Here is a 23,660-nt window from a genome sequence, read left to right as displayed (position 1 = left end):
TTGATGTGAGAGAGACATGCTCTTTACTGGGAATTGAAGCTGAGATCCTCGGGTTTGCGGGCTGACACTCTGATTACTGAGCCATGTTGGCAAAGGGTGTTTTTAAGATTTTTTTTATGTTGCCGTATATGATATCCTATTTCATTATGTTTGTTGTGTAGTGCTCCTGTGTCTTCATAGCCTTCCTTTTATTTATCTATTTTATTAGTCATGAAGTCCAACTTCTGACATTTTGCTACCTCAAACAACTTGGAGATAAACCTCCTCATACACATCTCCTTGTGGCCCCATGTGAGAAGTTGTCTGTCTGTGTCCAGAAATAGGATTGCTGGATAGTAGACTATATACAGGATTTGTACATTAATTGCTCTCAGATTGCTGTCAAGTGGCCTTCTGTTTCCAAACTCACCAGCCGTGAGTGAGGGTTCCAGTTTCCCTACATCCTTGTACTTCATAGTAGTATCTAAATTTCTATTTTAATAAATAGGATGTATTCTATGGTACTATCTCATAACCAAATTTTAAAGACAATTCTCATGACACTTTAGGGTTCCTAGAATTTCAAGTCTAGCCCATTTTATTGTCTAATAATTGTACTTCAAGCCTTTGGATTATTTGGATGTTTATTGAAGGACACAAAACATATTACATGTATAATAGAGATTGTAGGTTTTGTGGGAATGGATCTAAAGCATATGATCTTACCTCATGACCCTTAGGAAACCCTGACATTCGAGACACACTATCACAGGTTAGGTCACAGTGATGGCGAACTTATGACTGAGGCGGCCGCATGCCGAGGATGAAACATTTGCTGCTCCTGAGGATGGAACATTTGCGAAATAATGTTTTTTCCTCAAAGTGACACACTACCCGAGTTATGCTCAGTTTTTTGGCGAAGTTTGACACACCAAGCTCAAAAGGTTGCCCATCACTGGGTTAGGTAGAAACCACATCAGCATTTTAATCTTTTATTAACCTGAAACTTTAAAGGCCCATTCTATTGTTGTTTTTAGGATAGAGGTGAGAAGAGCAATCATGTAGGTGGGGAGGATTGGAGTAGATAGATGCTTTCAAAATCATTTTTTTCCTCAAAGGGCCCATTAATAATCCTTTGTCCATGCATCAAATTAGAGAAAGAAGCAGAGGTAGTAAGAGACACTTTATTGGATGTATTTCACAAGTAGTTTTATTAACACAGGATTATCTCAGCCAATATGAGCACATTACACATGATGGATCTCAGTCAATCTGGTTCCATTTGGCTGCGGGCTCTGCTTTGCACAGTGGCACTGAGGGGAAGCATTGCAGAGCCAGGTGCCTCAGTGATGCTCATGCTCCAAGGGTTAGAGATGTCCAGGGCTATCCCTAGCTTCCCTCAATTACATGTCACGGGGGACTCTTTACAACTATCGGAATCCTTCTAAACCCATATAACTTAATGGTCTGTGAAACATTTTGGTTACAATCTATGATATAAAATAATGCTTTGGTTTATTCCAAAATTACCTCTTTCAGATTTGGAAAGCCGTGTTCTTTGTTTCTAAATTCTCCTTCTACTCTCCCTCACAGGCTTCTTTTTGACCCTTGGGCTATAAATCTCAGCCCATCCTCCCATTACCTGGGTGATGATTTCACTGTTGTGGCTGGCTCCGAGCTGAGGACCACATTTGCCAGCTAACTGCATTAAGTCAATCTGTATGGTTTCTGGGATGAAGCATTTGCTAGCCTGTGAACTAAACACTGTAGATAATGTTATTATCTAGTGGTGACTGAATGTGGTATTTTAGTTCAGGAACATTGTTCAGTCATTAACAGATTGAGCTAGATGGCAGAACTCATGATTAGGTTGTACATTCTTTTTTAGTTTGGAAGTTCCTTTGTCCCTTGAAAGTCCATTAACATTATAGCCATTCTTACTGTGAGTTCTCATAAGGAGGCTTGTTTGTGAGATTTTGATGGCAGAACAAGGGATCCAAGAATAATTAGTAAATCCTGCTATAAACCAAAGTCACCTGTCCCCAGAAGTTTCCTAGGACAGAATATACATAAAATATATATTGCCAACTGCGTAGGCAGCCTGGATATGGCTTAGGTCAGGCCAGAGGAAAATTTCTTCCTTACTTTCAAGACCAGATCTTACCACCACTTATTTGTGTGGCAAGAGAAGTGGCCAGATAATCCAGGAGCAGGTCCTGGGTGAGTTTATGCTTCAGCCTCATGGGTTAGCAAAAAAAAAAAAAAAAAAAAAAAAAAAAAAGAAGATACAAAATGATGTGCATTCCCTTTAAGACTCAGTGACCTTGCCCGTTAGCAGGTGTGGCCCAACCCCATTCTAGAATTGTAGGGACACAAGGGTGTGGGGTTGGGGCTTGAGTGGCCTTCTAACCCCACCCATTAGCATCTCAGTAATCACTCAGCCACTCTACCACACATTCTAATTGGCAAATTCATGTGCTTTATGCTTTTAGACCTCACTCTCTGAGTTATGTTAATGTCATCATTTTACTGATGAGGAAACGAAGAGTCGGAGGGGTTCTATCCCTTTCTTGTGAATCATAGTCCTCCAAGTGCAGTGGTTCTATTATATTACTACTGCTCAGTGTTACAGCAGAGATAGATCGCTTCTGTGCATTGAATTTTCCCCTCCAATAAAATAAACAGTGCAGTGGTAGGAATCATTTATAATATCAGTGGAACAATGTAAGAGACAAAAGACTTTCAAAAAAAGTATTCAGATTGTAATAGTGTGGGATTGTTTTCTTAAAATGCCTTTGCATTCTTAGGATAGGAGATTTTAGCATTGGGAGGGCTAAAGTGATGAAGAATATATTATGGAATTTTCATAGTTTACTTGAAAAATTGCTCGTTTGCATTTTCTCTTCAGATTTTTAGCTGAATCAAATGTGTGTTGTAAGTGGTATTATTACATCAATTTTCAAAACAATCTTTTTTTAAGTTGTAACTTAATTTTCAATCCTGTTAGAGTTTATTTTTCAAATAATTATCCTATTTGCTTATTATATTATAGATGCCTTTTCCCTCCATGTTTTTCTGATGGCCAGTTGTGAATATTGTGTTTTGGTTTATTGAACTATAGAACTCTGACATTTAGTAATAGGAGTAAAATGGTTTTTCTTTTATGTTTCTTAAGACCACAAACATTTAGTTAGCCTAATTACCCTTATCTTATTTTTTGTTCTTAATGCCTTCTTTATAGTAAAGAGTTTTAGATTAAAAATAGTCAATTATCATTATCATTATTAAAAAAACTGGTTGATTGAAAGTTTTACCTGTCTGTAAAAATATTATTGACAGTATTAACTCTTTGCACTCGCTTGCTTTTTTCTCAATTCCTTTATTCTAATGCTAACCGTGTCGAGTCACACTCGACATCCGAGTGCAAAAGGTTAAACTAATGTTTTATTTTTGGAGGGTGGGACTTTTTAACTGAGGTATTCTAATTTAATTATAATGCCTTCAGGAGATTTTCCTAAGACTCATGTGAGCTGAAACCCCGCCTTTAGACAGGAGCAGTGGCTTTTCAATGCCATCTTACAGGCAGGCACTGAAATTTCCTTTGTTAGTTCAGCTGTGCAATTAAGGAGTTAGAGTCTGTTATTTTATTATGAGATTCTCATTTATTTTACTACCATAAAACACTAAATATCTTTTTAAAATAAAAGATAGAAATATTATAATTGAAAGTGCAGGATGAAAATTGTCAGAGCAATTTTTTGGTCTGCTATATCTACTTCCTTTCATTTCTTAGTTTCTAAAATTCTAGTTGTGTAGGTTAGTGTTATCATGAGATTGGCCTGAGTTACTCCTAATTTCTAGAGATATGGCATTACTATTGAATCCTGCTAGTCTTGGATGGATCTTGCTAACAAATTGCTTTTCAAGTTGTAAATTTCCCAGGTTGATATATTCAGGGGCAGTTTTCCCATGAGGATAATGAATCTTAAACTTCAGGGACCCCTCACATGAGTGGGTGTCTTTTAAGGTTCTGTGCCTAATTTTGTTTTATAATTTTGTTCCTTTCCTTAAAGGAGGCCCTAAAATTGTATAAGCTTCAGGCCTAATAAACTTGGATTTGTGGCCAACAGGCTAAGTCATTGAAAACTGGAACAAAAACAATCATAAAGATAGACTTGAGTTTTCAAAAACGTATTCAAGGTATCTAATAGTAGCTCACAGATTTCTTCCTGTTGGAAGGAATGATCTAGACAATTATGTTAACTGTGTATCTAAAACCAGATGAACAACTGATGATTGTGAAAGCATTGGGAACAGAGTTTTAGAGGTGTGTAGTCCTTGACTAAATTCTGTTTTGTAGATTATCAGACTTTTGGTGAATTTCTTTTAGAAAAATAGATAATTTTTCATATTAGGACAATTTTGTGGGATATAGAAGTTCACTCTTTAATCTGTTTTCTATGTGTTTTTTTTTTTAACCATAGTAATAATATATGCCTCCTTCAGTTTCCCTCCAATTAGCCATAGTTGTATGTATTTAAAAAATCCTCATAAATGATGAAAATGACAGTATATTATATGTGTAATATGAACTTTTCACGTTTCATTGTACATTGGAGTATAGAAAAGACCGTGCAAGCTGAAAAGATGTAATACTATCTTAATACTAAATGGAAAAATTACGATTGTTCTATGACCTTTAACAGTGTCAAAACATTGAAAGCTCTCTATTGGTTATTAATACATAGAAGTGAAAGTAATTGGAAAAGTAATATATAGTATACCATGATTCAGAACATTAGAAGCTTTAAAAATTAAAGTGTTTCATATCTTTGTAAAACCTATCACTTGAACGTCTCTTGCTTTCTTGTAATATAACTTATGACATAAGGAGAGCATTTTTTCCTATCTCTTTGCAAATGTTAATAATTCTTTTTAAGTTTGAATCAACTTTAACTCCTTTTTTCTCCCATGATCATTATTGTGAACTATCTCCTGGGCTCCTTTAATGTGAAGTTTTCCTTCCCCTCCCTCCCTCCCTCCCTCCCTCCCTCCCTCCCTCCCTCCCTCCCTCCCTCCCTCCCTCCCTCCCTCCCTCCCTTCCTTCCTTCCTTCCTTCCTTCCTTCCTTCCTTTTTCAATTTGCATCACTTTCTCTGGGAATCCTTGATCCTTTCATCCCAATCACTTTTGTGATTTATGTTGGTAAGTTTCCCTTCACTCAGTTCCTCTGGCTGCATATCTAGAGTCTCTCAATGGCAGTAATGTCAACATCCCCACATTCACCTTTTTCTTCTCTAACCTTGTTTCTGTTCGATTCAAATTCACTTTCAGCATTATGATTTTCACTTCTTGATGGACTTTAATCTTTGATGGTTAATTCCTGTTTTCGATTTTCATTTTTGTAAAATGTCATGTGGATTTATCACTGAGAAACCAGGAGGCAACACATCTAACGTGCTCTGCTTGTGTGTGTAAATTGAATACCAGATGCACAGTGACCAATATTGACAGATTTTGAAAAAGCGAGGTGATTGGTCAATGATTGTGATATGTTATCTGTTATTCACCAGTGATTTGTAGACTGAAGAGCTAACAATAAAGTCTAAACTTTATGTGATTATTCAGTTAATATTCCATAGTAACTGAAATATGAATGGTGCTATTAGGAAACTGATGTTCTTTAACTACACCATAGTAATAAAAATCTGTACATGTATGAACTGTGTAAAGCGAGGATTGCTTTTTGCTCTCTTTCTGTAAGTTTGAAATAACTTCTAATGCTAGCTTTTACAATAAGTTTAACAATAATGACAAAAATATGGTATAAATATTTTAGTTCACTTTGTGGGAGCAACATTATATTTTGTAGTTAAATTTGATTACTTAATTTTGCTACTAAACTTGACAACGATATGATTTTATGTAGCATTTTAAAAGCAACACAAAACTGAAATGGATTGTTTCCCCCCCAGTTTTATGTACGGGGAATTGACTGACAAGAAGACCATTGAGAAAGTCAGGCAGACTTTTGACAACTACGAGTCAAACTGCTTTGAAGTTCTTCTGTACAAGAAAAACAGTAGGTATCTAAATTATCAAGAAGATGCACCAACTCTTTATTAATGTTATGTTTTGATAAGTAGTAGTTGAGCTATAGTGTAGAGAGAATATAAAACTTTGTTCCTTCTCTTGGCAAGTAAAATTAGATAGGAAAATTAATAATTGATTCTGGCTATGAAAAGCAATCTGTTGAAGAATGGAAGAAAAGCATGGTGCATTTTGGATGTGTGTGTGTGTGTGTGTGTGTGTGTGTGTGTGTGTGTGGTGGCAAAATGCTTTGTAATTAATACTCATGGCAACGATTTTATAGTTATGTGACAGCAATTTAAAATGACAGAAATTTATTCATTTCTTCGTAGGGTTAAAGAAAAAGGTGAATGGCATCATTGGATATGTGATTACCTTTCTATATATACATAGGTAACATGTGAATATAGGCTATCTACTTGAGGTGAATCTTTGCTAGTATAGCCTTTTGCTGGACGCAGGCTCTTTTGTGTGTAACTAGTGGAAATAGTCAGTTTATTTTTAAACTATTATTATTATTAAACCTTTAGAACAGGCCATTCACATCTGGTATATTTTGCGAGCTGTTCTCTAGGATGAGATTTGTGAGTGGTCAGTTATCCATTTTCTAATCACATAAGGCATCATGGTCTGGACTCTCCACCAGAGTTTGGAGGAAGAAGCCAAACCCTCCCCCCCAAAAAAAGACCCCACAAAACAACAACAACAACAACAACAACAACAACAACAACAACAACAAAAACTGAGTAGGACATTCGTCAGCCAAGACTCCCTTCTAATTCATTTTCTTTGAATAGTTATTTACTTTTATTCCTTTTTGCTACTTCCGCAAGTTGATTTTTCTGTTTTAAAATGAACAGTCACTTCATAAGATGGATTCATTTATTTAGTGTTAATAGTACATGATAGCAAAGCCAATTATTATCTTCAGTGGAAATAGAGACCATGGGACACATTCTAACTTCAACAGGAAATACTTGCTCCATGCTCTGTGTCTGTTGGATCTTGTGGAGCATAATTTATTCTCTCCATTTTATCTCAAACATTTGTTCTCTGTGGACTATTTGGAACTGAACTTAGGTTCTCTTTTTTTAATTAACAGACCAGCATAGGGATAACCACAACCATAGTTATTGCTTCACAGTAGTGCACTTGGTAATGGGAACATTAGTCTTTAGTGATTTTACCTAGGGAATGTCTTAACATCTTATATTTCATTTTAGAATCAAGGCTGAGAGGTATTTCTCTCTGAAGTCATACCCAAATGTCTATTGGCTTGTAACCTAGAAAACAATCCATTGTGAATGATCAGCTCTGTCTTCTTCAAGAGAAATGTCAGTTGTTTTCTGTTCTTTTTTTTCCCCACCAGGTCCAAATACATATTGACAATTTGTAGTAGATTCTTATGCTCCAATACCCTTTCATTTTATTATAGTATTGTCTCTTAAATGACTTAGATATGTCTCAAGTTTAGCAAATAATTTAAGAATATTTCATATTACCTCACTCTGACATTTAAGCAAAATAAACAAATCTTTGCCTGATTTTAAAACATCAGAGGCAAGTTCATAGTTTCTGAATTTCTCAAAAATACCTCAGTGGAAATCCTGTTTGTTTATATCATTTAAATCATATGAGCAATGAATCGAATTTTGCATTTCCAAAAGTCTCCTTTTGAGGTGGTTTAGATAGTTTGCTTTACTTTAATGGCTTGAAATAATTATCTGACCTTTGTTCAGGCTTGTCTGGTTCTTTTCAGATAAGTATCTATGTATGTTTAGATTTCTGCTTAGAGCTAGTAAGATACAGAGCCCATTGCACTGTAGATTAAAGCTCCTCTCATCTGCGCAGCATATGCATTGAGTTTTTCCCCTTTAATATGAAGGGAAGATACTATCCATATATTATAATGGAGTTCTACCATACTTAAAAGCAGCTTTAAAAAATCTTGTAAATAGTTAGCTGAAGCTTTTGAATATCAACTAAAAAGAGTGTATTCGTGTGACTTTTAAAAATGTTAAAAGGAAAAGTCACATGTCTGTAGAAAACTGCTTTGGGAATGCCTGAATGCCAATGCCTCCCATTACTTCCATTAAATAATTAGGTTAAAGACCATTTTGCCAGTGAGGAGATTGAGGTACCCTATTTAACATGTGTCACGATTGACATTTCAGTTTGCAACCTCTATTCTTTAGGCCCATGGCTCTGATTAGCAGGGGGCTGTTTCTACTGTTGGAAAAGAAACAGTGGCTCTGAGATGATGACTGAACATGGCTCTTTCTGTCTACACAAAGGGCAGGACTGTGATATCTGGTTCATTCCCAATAACCAATGCCAGGGCTCTGCCTTGACCTTCCAGCAGCTATAAGGCCTCTGCTTGGCCCTCCCAGATACCCCCTCAAATTCTGAATATGGGTATTTCAACAGCCACTCAGCAAGTACTCAGCCTGCTTGCAGAAGCATGACCTGTACTTCAACTTGAAAAACATCCACCATGATATCTGAAAGCAATTTAAAAAAATAGCTGACTCTGTACCACAATTTGAATTGTTGCTGTTTTCATAGATACGAGCTGTAACGTCATCTCTTTCTGTTCAGATTTCCAACAGACCTTGGAAAACAGCTTACCTTTAATGCCCCTTTCCCTCTGTGTATGACCCTGCTGCCTCAAGCTCACTGTGTTGTAACAGCCATAGGCCATGTATCTCTGGTGTCTGGGGCTGGTGGTTTGTAAAACTGCATGTCACTCACAGTTCCCAGACACATTGTGTAAAATCCGAATCCAAAAACAAAGAACAAGCCTCTCTGGAAGATGGTGTAATTGTTTCTGAGATCCCTGTCTCATCCTGTAGTCATTTTGGAAGGGACCATGTCCTTTCATCGGCCTCCTGGTGTTGCCAAGAACCTGGTTGTCTAAACTGAATATTCCCATAGAAATCTCCTCTCTAATTCTCTGACTTCTTTTTGTTTGTTAATTCTCAACCGAGGATATTTTTTTCCCCACTGATTTTTAGAGAGAGTGGAAGAGAGGGGGAGAGACAGAGAAACATGGGTGTGAGTCACATCGATTGCTTGCTTCCTTTCTGCAGGTGCCCCAACTGAGCCTGTAACTGAGGTATATGCCTGATGGCATTAAACCTGGGACGCTTCAGTCTGTAGGCCGACACTCTAACCAGCTGGGGAGATTCTCTGACTTCTTGAACTTCTTGTCTAAATGGCAAACTCCCTTTTATGGTGACATTATTATGTAGTTGATTTCTTCCTTCCTTTCTTTTTTTTTTTTTTTTTTGCCACAGTATGGTGGTGCTTCTTATTTGGTTTTCATTGGTAGCCACTAACAGGCTATTAAGTCTCACCTAGAGACTATTTATTTATAGCTGCACAGTTCACCTGTACTTCACCTCACACCTGACAAAGGCTTTCATATCTTTAAGGTAGAGTATTTGGGGAGGCTTTACTGCATTGTGGCTTAGAGCAAACATGATGGAAAATAAGTCTTTTTGATTCTGATGGAACATTTCTTCAGTGTTTTATTGTTTAATGGACAATTACTCCTTTGAAGTCATTTCTCTTGTCTTCAGATATTTATTTGACAGAATGCCAGTTCTGATTTGTCCAGAACTTAAGCCATGAAACTGTCCTCTGTAGTCTGCAAGAGCCACTGTTGGAACAACCTGGTGAGAGTCCAGCCTCCTGCTTTGAGGGAGGGAGGTAGCAAACAGTGGCTCATAAAGACACCTGAGGTTCTCAAGGGCTGGGGACAATTTTTTCCCCTTTACCATCATTTTAAAGGCGTCAGGTAGAGCTCTGCATACACCAGCCTTAGTGTCTGTGATGTGGGGGTACAGTCAAAGCCATAGAGCTATCTTAGAAGTCTATCCCGGCATTTCAGATGTTCCTCCCAGAGGAATACTTACCAGAGCATCAGGTATGACTGTTGAAGTCAAGTGGAAGCACTTCTCAAAGTGACAAGGAGAAGCCCTTGGGAGTGGGCGCCCTTGGTGAGACCCTCTAAAGCAGTGGTTCTCAACCTTCCTAACGCCGCGACCCTTTAATACAGTTCCTCATGTTGTGGTGACCCCCAACCATAAAATTATTTTCGTTGCTACTTCATAACTGTAATTTTGCTACTGTTAATGAATCGTAATGTAAATATCTGAGTTTTCCGATGGTCTTAGGCTCTACAGCAGCGGTTCTCAACCTGTGGGTCGCGACGTGAGGAACTGTATTAAAGGGTCGCGGCATTAGAAAGGTTGAGAACCACTGCTCTAAAGGAAGCTGGTCAGAGCAGCAGTGGTGTAGGGAGCCAGGCCTAAAGGTGATGCTCGTGTCACTTCAGTAGCGAGACTGCCTTTGTGCTCCCGCATTGTGAAAAGACACCCTGGGCTTTGCTTTCAAGTTTTAATATTTTGCATTGAAAAATAATAAATTTATTATTATTATTATTTTATTAAAATTTTTTTAGTGTTGACATTATTGCAGAAGTCCTCTTCTCCCCCTTTGTCCACCTCTACCCTCCCCTGCCAACCCCTACCTTGGCTTTTACCACATTATTATCTGTGTCCATGGGATATGCATATATTCTTTTTAAATTATTTAATTTAATGTCATTATTTTTATTGTTGACAATATTACAGATGTCTCCCATTTTCTCCCTTTTTGCCCCCGCTCCACCCAACTCCTGCCCCACCCCAGGCCTTCCCCATGCATATATGTTTTTTAGCTATTTCCTTCTGTTTATTAATTTTTGAGCAACTGGTAGTTGATACAAAATTAAAGTTTTCTTGAATCCTTTTTAGCAATTAAAATACTATTGTATTGTTGCTAATTCCTGGCATAGCAGTTGGCAGCTGAAGGAAGGGGAAAGGCAGGGGACCAAGTCATTGCTGAGGCTTTGTCACACTGTTGTCCTTTCTTTCTCTTCCAGGAACTCCTGTTTGGTTTTATATGCAAATTGCACCAATAAGAAATGAACATGAAAAGGTGGTCTTGTTTCTATGCACTTTCAAGGATATTACATTGTTCAAACAGCCAATAGAGGATGACTCCACAAAAGGTAATTTTCAAAGGAATTACTACACTTAAGAATTAGGCTTTTAAATATATTATTGTTATTATCATCTTAACAAAATCTATTGGTTGAACTCAAAACTAACATTGTACTCCATGACTCTTACACATTCATACTAGTCATTGTCTGGATCATTTTTCAATCATATTTTTGAATGGCAATAGTAAGTTGAGATAACAGTTACTTATAATAAGGGGAATTGAAAAAAGACATAAGAGATTTCTCAGAACATTATTAATTTAGGATTGATGTAATGGGAGTTTCAGCAACTTATAACATGGTGAGTTTTAGAAACAAAAATTATAACTTGTGGGATGGCTTGGGTGAAATCTTACTGGAACACAATTGATTAATTTTAGCAAAATTGATTAGAGTTTTATTAATTGACTTTTTCAGGTTACTTTTCACCTTTTATTTATTTTAAAAAATATATATTTTTATTGATTTCAGAGAGGAAGGGAGAGGGAGAGAGAGAGAGATAGAAACATCAACGATGAGAGAGAATCATTGATCAGCTGCCTCCTGCATGCCCCCTACTGGGGATCAAGCCTGCAACCCAGACATGTGCCCTTGACAGGAATCGAACCCAGGACCCTTCAGTCCACAGGCCAACACTTTATCCACTGAGCCAAACTGGTTAGGGCTACTTTTCACCTTTTAAAAATTGGGTTGTTGTAGATTCTCTTGGGTAGATGTTGCTAGATTGTGTAAAGAACAATTTTGTTATCAAGAGAGTGGCTAGAAAATGAAAACATTCTCATTGGAGTCTTAATGACTACATTCAGAGAGACTGCTATAGAAAACAGTAGTCAGTGGCATGGGCTTTTACTCCCTTTTGCTCTCATTTTATTCTCTTCAATTATGTTTAAATTAGAAATTGGTGTCATAAATGAAGAATTTAAAAACCCTTAGGAAAAGTTTTTATGCAATATTTTTAATAATCTCTTAGAAGACTAAAAATTAAATGTCTTCCTTTTTGCATTTGGCAAACATTGCCTTTTCTTACATCTTAAAAAACTGGCATAAAAGCTTTAATCTTTTCAACTGTAATCATAACTGTAGAGAAATTGCATTACACTTATTTCCTGCAGATAAAATCACATGTATATTGCTATAGCTGCTCAGTTTCTGGTTAGTATCAAATTTCAAGGAAAATTTTACAATGTGCAAATAATTAAAAGCATGATATAAATCAATTCACTTTTGAATTTCTGAAAATGTGTATATTAAGTCATCTCCTGGAAGAATGAATAAAGCATTCACATTTGGACCTGTCCTACCTGTTCCTATGCTTTTACTCATATACCCAGTGGCTAGGAAGTTTAGGATAAATTTAAATATTATTTTTAATATAATAGTCTTCTAATGGAATAATTTTCTAATTAATGCTCATTTGTTTGTTTGAAAAATCAAAGTGCTCCATCCAATAGCAGCAGGATACCTGTTCTTCTCAAGCTTAAATAGAGCATTCATTAGGTAGATCCCATTCTGGCCATAAAACATACCTTGATAAATTTAAAAGAATAGAAATCTTACAAAGTATATTCTTAGACAACAATGGAATTAAGTAAGAAATCAGTAACAGAAAGATAGCTAGAAAATTTCAAATGTTTGGAAATTAATACATTTTTAAATAGACCATGGGTCAAAGAAGAAGCCTTAAAATAAATCAGAAAAATATTTTGAACTAAAGGAAAATAAAACACAACTTATCAAATATGTGGGATGCAGTAAAAGCGGTGCTTAAAGGGAAATTTATAACATTATATGCAAATATTAGAAAAGTAGAAAGATATAAAATTAATGACCTAAGCTTCCACCTTAAAAAAGTAAGCCAAAGAAGAGCAACTTAAGTCAAAACAAGCTGAAGATAGTAAATCTTAGAGCAGAAATCAATGAAATAGAAATCAGAAAAACATTAGATAAAGTCACTACAATCTAAAGCTGATTCTTTGAGGAGGTTATTAAAGTTAACGAACCTCTAGCTAGGCTAACCAAGAAAAATGGAGAAGGCATAAATTACTAATATCAGAAATTAAAGAGGGCCATCCATGGACATTAAAGCATTGCAAAAAAAAATGGGTGTGTGGGGGGGTCTGCTAGGATGGGGAAGAACGGGGGCATATGTAATACTTTCAGCAATAAAGATTAAAAAAAAATACTTTGAACAACTCTACAGCCACCACATTAGTAATTTAGTTAAAATGGGACAATTCATTGAAGATACAAACTACCAGAACTCACACTAGGGGCAATAACCTGAATTGTCCTATAGCTATTAAATAAATTAATAAACTTCCAAAACAAGAAAACACCTGGTGCAGATGGTGTTACTGTCAAATTCATGGTCTCTTCCAGAAAATAGAAGTAGCGAGAACTCTTCTCATTCTATGAGGCCAGCACTACCCTCACACCAAACTCAGAAAAAGATATTACAAGAAAGGAAAATTACAGACCAAAATTTCTCATGGATATAGATGCAAAAATCCTCAACAAAATAGAATACAACAATGTATTAAAAGAATTACATACAATGACCAAGTGGGGTTTAGTCCACATATGCAAAGCTGGTTCAACATTTAAAAATCAATCATTGTAATTCACTATATCAACAAGCTAAAGAAGAAACATGATCATATCAGTTTGCATAGAAAAAGCATTTGAGCCGAAACTGGTTTGGCTCAGTGGATAGAGCGTCGGTCTGTGGACTGAAAGGTCCCAGGTTCGATTCCGGTCAAGGGCATGTACATTGGTTGCGGGCACATCCCCCGTGGGGGGTGTGCAGGAGGCAGCTGGTCGATGTTTCTCTCTCATCGATGTTTCTAGCTCTCTATCCCTCTCCCTTCCTCTCTGTGGAAAATCAATAAAATATATTAAAAAAAAAAGAAAAAAAAAAAAGAAAAAACATTTGACAAAACCGAACACCCATTCATGATAAAAACTCTTAGTGAAGTAGGAATGGAGAGGAACTTCATCAATTTGAGAAGGGACTGTCTATGAAAAACCTACAACTAAGAGCTGATGATACCTATTGTTTTCTCTAATTTACATCAAGTGGTGTCATGGCACAGCTAATGTTGGCCAAAATGAGTATACTACTTTCTCACAGTTTTGATCTGCTGAACATTAAAGGTGGTGCCAGTAACTTTGTAGCCTATCTATGGAAAATGAAAGTTGGCAGCATTTTCTGATGACATTGGGGAAAGGGTATTAATATTAAGGGTTGAATTTTATTTTTCAAATTAATGCGTCTCCATTTTCCTGCCTCCACCTTCATCTCTGCATTTGCACATCAGGATCACAGAGTTCTTTGTCAGGTACAGTCTCTTAGAATGCATAATCCATTCTTACAAAAAATGAATAAACTCCAGACAACACAGATCACTTGATTTTGAACTAAGTGCTTGATACACATGCAAATTAGATTCTATAGGAAAAAATCTGACCCCATTGTGGAAAGGATTCAACTATCTCTTTCTAGTGCCAGAATTTGTAGAGGAAGAGCTTATTTTGAATAGACGTTTATTTTGAGACTCCTCCACATCTTTCAAATACATAACAGATTGCTGAAAAAAGTATTGCACAAGGTAACTATGAATGGTGTATATGAGTAACTTTCTATTATTCATGCGAGTTATAAATTTAATATGAAGAATTCAATAGAGATAAAATATTTATGCCATGAAGTAATCATCCTACCAATGCTATAAAACTAGCAGTATACGAAAGCAAGTTTTGAAACGTAGGCAAAAATTTGTATCTTTCAACCTTTTAAGTTGAGTCAAGGGGACCATGGAACTTTCGGGAAATGAGATTTTGTGATAAGACCATAATATCAAAATGATTTGGGGCTAAAGAATTGAGGTTGGAGACAAGATTTACTTTTCATTCAGCCTTGGGTTAAACAGAGTTACTTAACATATTGTGGATAGATCACAAGAATTCTTGTGTTTTCTGTTCTAAGGCTTGTGGCCAATCACGAGAATTCTTTAAGAAGATATTAGCTTGTAAGAACATGTAATAAATAACTTCAAAATGCAATGGGTATTTAATTTTTAAAGCATGCCTTTAACATTTATGTAAAACATTTTTTTGTACTCGTTCAATAGAAAGTTATCTGGCCATTGGGTAAAGCTAGCAATAAAACTACTGGTCCGCAATGTGTTAACATGAGCCTTTTCATGACTCTTTTAGGACTATTTTATTTTCCTTGTTTATCTATTTTGTTCATTAAAAAAACCCAAAGTACAAGTCGAGCACACAGTATGGGGCAAGCACTATTCTAGGTCCTGGAAATACAGAGTTCCTTCCCTCATATCCTAATAGGTGGGACAGACAAACATATGTATAAAGTGGAAGTTTTCTTCTGATTGTATTTTCTCAGTAATGTAGGATTCATGATTATCAATTGAGAGCAAAGATGGGGAAGGAGGTGAGGAAGTGTTAAAGGTGTGAGGAGAGAGGAGTAGGTATGAATAGTAATCTGTGAGTGTGGAGGAGAGAGTGGGCAAAAGGCAATCTATCAGGTTTGCTGAGCAGCACTAATGTCTACTTGAGGCCAGTGGTCTTGAGTTTCACTAGGATCTGTGAACATAGTTATGTGTTTTACTACACCCATGTTAGGTCAAAGGTGTACAGATATAGAAGTAGGTGAAGAGTTGGATTTAACCAGAGTTAGAATTTGGTCAGGTGAGTAAGAGGAAAAGAATCAGGGAGCTCAGGGATCAGGGAGCAGGATCAGAAGGTCAGGGAACTGAGGATGCTTGCAAGAGAGTAGGTTGAGAGCATTTGCCTTGGATATAGGAAACAGTGTTTTGGAATGCAGAAAGACAAGTGAATCCACATACTGGCAAACTAGAATGCAACTTTTAATCCCAGAGCAAGGATGTTTTACCTTCTTATTATGAAAAGGTGCCAGTGATTGGAACAAGGCCCCAATTCTGTTGAGGTTTTGCCAAAATTGATTGGATTTACATCAATCTCCTACTTCTGGTATTTTTACCAAGAAATGTATGGTTGAAAGACTTGAGTACACTGGCTAAATCTGAATTTTATTTCTCAATGGTATCTGGGATAGTAACTATAAACTGACAGCAGCCAACTAATTTGAGTATAGCTCTTCTTCAAAATGAATTTTATGATCACCAAAAACTTCATGCTTGGTTGATTTTTGCCTTTAAAATGAATGGCACTGAGTGATGTCAGCAAAACCTTTGATTTATACCATGATGGATGGTAGCAAAAACCATTGGAGGGGAAGGAAAGCAGTTTGGATGAAGTAGTTAACATGTGGCAGGAACTTCATAGTTTTTATCACGCATTTCTATAATTCTGGAAACTACTGCTCTTATCTCATTTTACTGTTGAAGGTCCTGACACCCAAAGTCTGACTGATTTCCAATCCCATATCATCTCTATGGCACTCTGCTGACTCATTCTTTCCAGTGGAAACTTATTGTTTGGGTTTAAAGATGTCCATTTTTCCCTACAAATTTTTCACCTTAATGGTATTTCCCCCCTGCTCTTCTTTTTAACAAACAAAACAAAACAACAACAAAAAAACAACCCAAACCAAAAAAACCCACAAAAAACACAAGTTGAGAATACATTGGTTCTGACAGAATTGTACTGTTTTAAATCAACAGAATTTACTGATAATAATACAAGGGGGCAAAGTGTTTTTGTTATCTTTTGTTCCTGGTATTGAGGTCTTGGAACTGTTGCTCAGGTAATCAGTCAGTGGTACTCAGTACATCATTTATAATAATACAAAGGGGAAAAATTACAGCCAAGAAATCCATTCTGTTGATTAGCCATATGTGTTCTAAAAGAGATGGCTCAAATCTCTGCCCATTTATACTGTATAGTATACAGATTCCAAAATTGCCAAGACACTTAGAGTGTGAAATGTCCTGTGCCAAATAGTTATGGCATCTTTGTGCCAATAATGCCAGTAATTGAGGCAAAAAATTTTCTGTAGGATGAAAATAAGGGAAAAAATAGCAACTTTCCCCTGTGGGAAGCCAATGATTTTCTTTAGAGAGGAAACAACAGATGAAATATGAGTAATTATACCATGTAGTCTCTTTGGCCAAGAGTATAATTGTTTACCTAAGCTTTTTTCTTATGGATTAGAATCTTGTGTTGCAGTCCAGTAGATTGATTTAACTGCTTCTGCAACTTCCTTTTATTTTTAAGATTAAGCAGTCCATGACATAGAGGTTAATTGCAACCCAATAGAGCTAAACTAATGTTTTATTAAGAAGGAGTTGGCATCCTGAGCTTTTAGGAGAACAAATGTTCTCATAATACCATGAACAACTTACAGAGCAACTATTAGGCTCTTCATATTCATCTGTCTGTTCACATTATCCTGTATCGACCACGTCTAAGTAACATCAGCGAACTGTGCTGAATAATCAGTCACACAGTTAGGTCTCTGTAAAGGTGAGATCAGTAAATGTATCTCTGGGAGAAGTTAGAACTGCTGATGTGTTTTTTTTCCTCTGACCTAGACAGTGTGGCTGCTCAACTTTTTCAAAGTTTGTACAGTGGGGGTTGGTGACAGATCAAATGAACTAATTTAGCTAATAACATAGGCGTTTCTAGATGTGTCCAAGAGCACAGAAGGATAGGCCTAAGGAAATTCACTGAGACATTGTTTGTGATAGTGAAAAATCTAGAAACCTGCGGGGGCCTGATGAGGCGGGGGCCAGACATGGCGGGGATCTCCCTTTTCTGCGTCCCGCGCAGAAAGAGAGATGAACGAACCGGTTCTAAGTGGAGGCGGGCAGGGATTGAGAAATATTAGAAATAAAGAGAGGAGACACAGAGATAGATTTGAAAGCTGGGACTGGGTGGATCTTTCTGTGCCTGGCTGAGGCCACAGAACAGATCCAGACTGCACAGCTGAGGCTTTATTTATACTCAGGGACAAACAAGGCAATTAACAATGTTCTTGTAAGTTTCACTTGTTTTGGCAGCACTTGCTGCCCCTCCCACAGCCCACTAGCTACCCAGGAAAGATCTAGGGATCAGTTACAGGATCAGGCTTAATTATGCTGGGAGGGGTCTGCCCTCCAAATGAACTTGTTTGTGACCCTGCCACAGGTCAGTCCGAGGCTTAACCCTATAACTGCTTCCTACAGAAACCACTGATATGTACATGAATAGAACATATGAATGATCAGGAATGAGCAAATGCCTAATTTTCTGAGATGATAAAGTTTAGGCAAGAATCAGTGTCATGTGGGTGAGTGTAGAGGTGGAGGGATGGAAGGGAACTGGAACACGGTCATGTTTCTTATAGCTTATGTTTCTTCAGTAACTTATTTGATGAGGTAATCTGCTGAAAGTGAGGCAAGGCAGCTGGTAAAGGGGTCTCGAGAAAAATGATGACTATTTAAGAATGAGGATTACAAAAAAAAGCCCTAAACCTAGGAAATGGGGGAACACATACCATTTGGTAATTTGTATTCTTCCATGTGTCATTGAACGTATTCCTTCAGTATATCCTCAATGTTTTTTCCAAAATATTTTCTGGGTAAACATTATACACAGAGTATGAAAATAGGCTGGTCTTTTAATCCAATACTCAGATGTACCAAGGGGTATAACATCACCTGACTTAGAAATATGAAAGTTCAATAAGTATAAGATTGACTTGGAAGTTTCTAAAAATATTCAGTGCAATTATAGTAATCAGTTGATGTAAGAAAGAAAAGTGACCACAAGGAAATATTTGAACACATATTTTGCCAACATATAGTTACTATTATCTAAAGACATTCTTGTCACTTTTATCCAACAAAGCAAAACCAACCCTATATAATGCAATGGGAGTACAGAATTTTGTGGACAGAGCCATGTTGGCTACTGGGACTGTATTATAGATGTGAGCAAAACACAAAGATCACACATAAAAATTACTTATTATTTTACAGCCACACTTGAAATATATGATGAGTCTATATAGAAGTAAAATACTTTTGGTTGATACTTGTCATTAGTTCTGGATGTTATGCTATTTCTGAGATCATTTGAATATTATCAAGAATGTTGCTTATGTGTGAAAAACTGAGACGTTCTCTTCTTATTTTTAAGGTTGGACCAAATTTGCCCGATTGACACGGGCTTTGACAAATAGCCGAAGTGTTTTGCAGCAGCTCACGCCAATGAATAAAACAGAGGTGGTCCACAAGCATTCAAGATTAGCTGAAGTAAGTGTGAAACTTACTTTGCTTTCCAAGGTGGTGGTGGTGGTACATTACCCCCCTCCCAAATGATTCAGTATTGATATTTGTGGCTATTATTTTACAAATGCTTATCTGATAATTTATTTTTCCTTTACAGAGTTATAGAAATTTCAGATATTTCTTTTTATTTTCTCCTACTTTTGAAATTAGAAAGCAGTTCATAACATCCCAGGTGATGTCTGTGGAGTGTGAGGTGTCCTTTGAGCAAATGAGATAGGGAGTTCTTGCATTCATCCATTTATGGATGCAGCACACACGTATTGAGGGTTTGCTCTGTACTTGGTACTCTGCAAAGGATGTAGGTATGAAATAAGCAATGCGCTCTCTCATTAAGGAGCTAAAAACCTAACAGAGGAATCCAGTAATAGGATGTGATAAATATTATGACAGGTGCAGTGGGAGTACATGCGGGGCTCTGGAGAGGGCTACCTGAGTGAGATGATACCGGGGTTGAGTGAATCTTGAAGGAAAAATATAAGAGGCAGGTAAAGAAGGTTATTTCTGCCAGAGAGGCCAGCATATACAAAGGCTCAATAAGAGATAGTATGATGACTTTGAGAGTGACTTTAGTGTGGGTGAAGTTAGGTGGGGAAGGAAAGGTTAAAGTGGCATATAGTGAAACAGTGGTGGTTGGTGTCCCATCTGCCAGGGAAGTGACATGATTGCATTCATCCTACAGAGAAATCTCTTAATGGGAGATTGGTCCCAATGGTTTCCTTTGTAATCCCATGTTTTTATTGCATTAATTTAAAAAAGTTATTCTAAGAAGAGGCCCATAGATTTCACCAGATTGCTCAAAGAGATCCATGGCACAAAAATGTTTAAGAACCCCTGCTTGACCTGGTGGCTCTGTGATGAATGAGTAGATAGGGAAACCAGTTAAGAGTTTCTAGTGGACATTCAGCCGGGATGACCATGACTTTCATCAAGGGAAATAGAAGCAGAAGTGGGCAGATTGCAGACACATCAAGATCAGAGTCAACATGTTTGTTGATAGGTTAGAATTGAATGTGAAATAAGGGGATGAGTCCAGGTCAACTCTGTGTTTTTAGTGTGGACAACTAGGTAGATAGTGCTGTTGGCTAATAGAATGGTAAATATAAGAGGAGGAAGAGAAGGTTTGGAGGTAATGATAATGAGTTCAGTTTTGAACATATTGAGTTTGAAGTGCCTGACAGGAAATCTGAGTGGAGACTTATGGGTCAGGTCCCAGAGGGATATTTGGGTTTGCATTGAAGGCCTCAGTGTCATCTTCACAGATATGGCTGTTAAAGCCAAGTATTAGGCCATGTTACCCAGAGTCAGTGTATTGAAACCAGAGAGAAAAGGAATGAGCACAGAACTCCGAGGCAGCTCAAAGCTTTATTGTTCTCGTGTCTTCTGTAATCTTCATTTGTCTTTCTGATATGAATGATGTCAAAAAGCTGGTCAAGGTACCAAAACTATGCTGAGCACTTACTGGGGATTCACAAAATATTCTGAGATAACTGAGAAAAGAGAAATTAAATGCATGTGTTCATCAGTTTGTTCTGCTGGAGAAAGGCGAGTTGAAGTGCACTGGAGTAACTTTCTTCACTAGCTGAAGATATTAGTTTGGTTTGGAGAGGGTTAGGAATTAAGTGTGTTCCTTGAATTTGAGGGGTTCTGCCATTGTTCTCGGACCATAGCTAACAGAGGGACTTGTACTGTTTTATGCTCTAAATAGACCAGTTAGCTTTGGGAGAGAGTCATACTTTTATGAGCGGACATGTTTATAAAAGCCCAAATAAGACTTAGCACTAAGTATTAACTAATAATAATCATCACAATATTAAAAAAAAGATGATATGCAATTGGTACAAGATTTAAAGTAGATAATTAGATATAACTTTCTGTTCAATAATGCTTGTTACTAAGAACTACTTGTTTTTGAAGCAACTTTCTTTTTTTTTTGCCTTGAGTTGTCTGTTTCTTTCTACAAATCAAGCTGAAGTGTAGGAGCTTGTTTCTGTGGCTGCTGACTTTTATAGTCGTGATTCTTTCTGGGTCTTAAATACACCCTATTTAGAGCTTTCTTTCTTTCTTTTTTTTTTTTTTTGTTAACACATTGGGCAAGAACAAGAGGAAAGGGACCATGAAGAGGAAAATTTTCTACATTAACACCCAAATTACTCATGATTGTTTTTTTCCTCTTCTCTACATCAAGTGGAAAGTTTCTCTTACATTGATAGCTTATAATTTTTACTTTTATTTTTGAGGAACTCTCATTCCAGTTTCTTCTTATCTGATTTTTTTTTTCTTTGCTTTTTTGATTATTGTTAGTTTCTTTATCAGTCATCCCTAATTCACAAACCTGATTCAGATACAAAACTACTTTCTGTCAGGACTTAGCCTTGGTTTCAGAGAACATACAAGAAAAACAAGGTTCTCAATATATTTAGTTAGATCTCTAAAGACTGACCCAGAACAAGCACCAAGTTAGCACAAGGATATTGTCTTTCCAGGTGTTCTCAGGATCTTATAATTTGCTCAACCAGAGTATTTGGACTTGCTGTTGAATTTCAACAGCTGTTTTACTTTCCCCAAGACATTTAAATGTTGTCTTAACTCCACCGGGACCTCTAAATTTGGAGCTGATCTCCAGTTTCAGGGATCCTGGTCTCCATGTAGGCAATGCACCAATTTTCTACATGCACTGACATTCCTGCTGATTGGCTTCAGCTTCTCCCTTTTATACTGGGTAGAGGCAAACATACCACTGTCCATGGTCCTGACTCAATAAGAGTGAACACTCAGATAATTCAGAGAGAAAGAATGTATCTGTATTGGTACAAAAATACACCAGAAAACTTTATTTTATCTACCCTCCACCTAAGGCTTATTGCTTAGGAAAGTACAAATGAAAATAGAGTTGTTATTGAACTGGTTTATAAAAAAGCCCCAATAAGGGAATTAAGATTAACCCTTTGCACTCGCTTGCTTTTTTCTCCTTTCCTTTATTCTAATGCTAACCATGTCGAGTCACACTCGACATCCGAGTGCAAAAGGTTAAAGTAGTGCTCTGTACGTGAGAAAGATCAAAGCTTAAGCACATAACCATTTAATTGTTGTTGCCATTCTCTTTTCCCTCTTCCTCTTCTTTTTTCTCCTCTTCCCTCTCTTCATAGCATTTTGGAATCACTTTATATATGCAAGTCACTGTCTGAAGAATGGGGTTATGAATGTCTAAAGAAATAGAAGATAATGGTTTACATTGGACTGTAAATTATAATCACCTAAAAAGGTCCTGAAAACCCATGCAAGATTAACAATTATTTTCTGGGGTGGGGTCTAGGTATGAGTATACTGTGCTTTTAAATTTCTTCAGATGATTCTAGTTTATAACCAGATTTAAGGAATACTGAACTTAGGAGTGATCCCATTCCATCTCTAGAGGAGACATCCTACACTATTCCTGGGTACCGAGCAGGGTGGATTTGTCTGTCTGTTAGCAAAGCATGTAGGGCCCACAACACTGTTAGAGCTCTATGGGATGTTTGAATTTCTATTAATAGTAGAAGGAAGAAATGAGCTTCAACTCCTTTTCACAATTTCCAAATTCCAGGTTCTGGAAAGCAATGCTAAATCCTGTTACCATGCCCAAGGCTGCCCAGACCTCCACCCTTGGTCTGTCCTTTGCTTTTTTGTGTGTGTCTTTACTTAGGCCTAATCAAAGTAAGTCAAGGTTCATAGAACCTTGCACTGAATAATTTTTCATTTGTCAAAAAGGTATGGAGAAGCAAACTTGAATATTTAGCGTTCTTTTCCCTAAAGGGAATTTATATCTGGATAGGAAACACAGTATTCTTTAAGTCTTGATTGAAGGGAGAAAAAGAAAAGATAGGCTATAACATTTTTAACCATGATATCACTGTGCCAGTCATTAGGGCCCTTGCTGAGTCCCACTCAACAACATCACCAACATAGGGTTCAGCAAGGCCATCAGAATTAAAGTTATGCTCCCTGAGGTGCTTAAGATGTGTGAAGAATGGATAACAGCGAGTCACCCAAATAACTGTTGGACAGTCAGTGAGACACATGTGATTCCAGGCATGCTTGCCAAGTGAGTGTATAGAAGGCACTCCCAGAAATGGATGTCCAGCAATGCCGTGGGTCAGTGTTGGTGTTGGAGGAGGCCATTGAGAGGAAGTGATCGCTGTTTGACCCTTGAGCTAGACGTGGGCAATTGGTCCCCTTCCCCTGTCCTTGGAATGTATGCTCTGTCCACCCTTCCCACAGTGGGAGCCA

General features: G+C 37.1%; 1 protein-coding gene across 1 annotated transcript in view; it reads left to right on the top strand.

The window, feature by feature from the left end:
* KCNH5 (potassium voltage-gated channel subfamily H member 5) overlaps positions 1-23,660 on the top strand; it is a gene marked incomplete at its 3' end in the record, with an annotated part of 258,189 nt that overhangs the window by 22,671 nt on the left and 211,858 nt on the right. Inside the window, exons 3-5 of the mRNA XM_079769588.1 lie at positions 5,954-6,060; positions 10,996-11,124; positions 19,243-19,358. Coding sequence (XP_079625714.1) covers positions 5,954-6,060; positions 10,996-11,124; positions 19,243-19,358 — 352 coding nt within the window. The remainder of the gene's footprint in view (positions 1-5,953; positions 6,061-10,995; positions 11,125-19,242; positions 19,359-23,660) is intronic.

The sequence above is a fragment of the Cnephaeus nilssonii genome (assembly GCF_951640355.1).
Source record: "Cnephaeus nilssonii genome assembly, chromosome: 4".
NCBI lineage: Eukaryota > Metazoa > Chordata > Mammalia > Chiroptera > Vespertilionidae > Cnephaeus > Cnephaeus nilssonii.
This window is presented reverse-complemented; position numbering and strand designations above follow the sequence as displayed.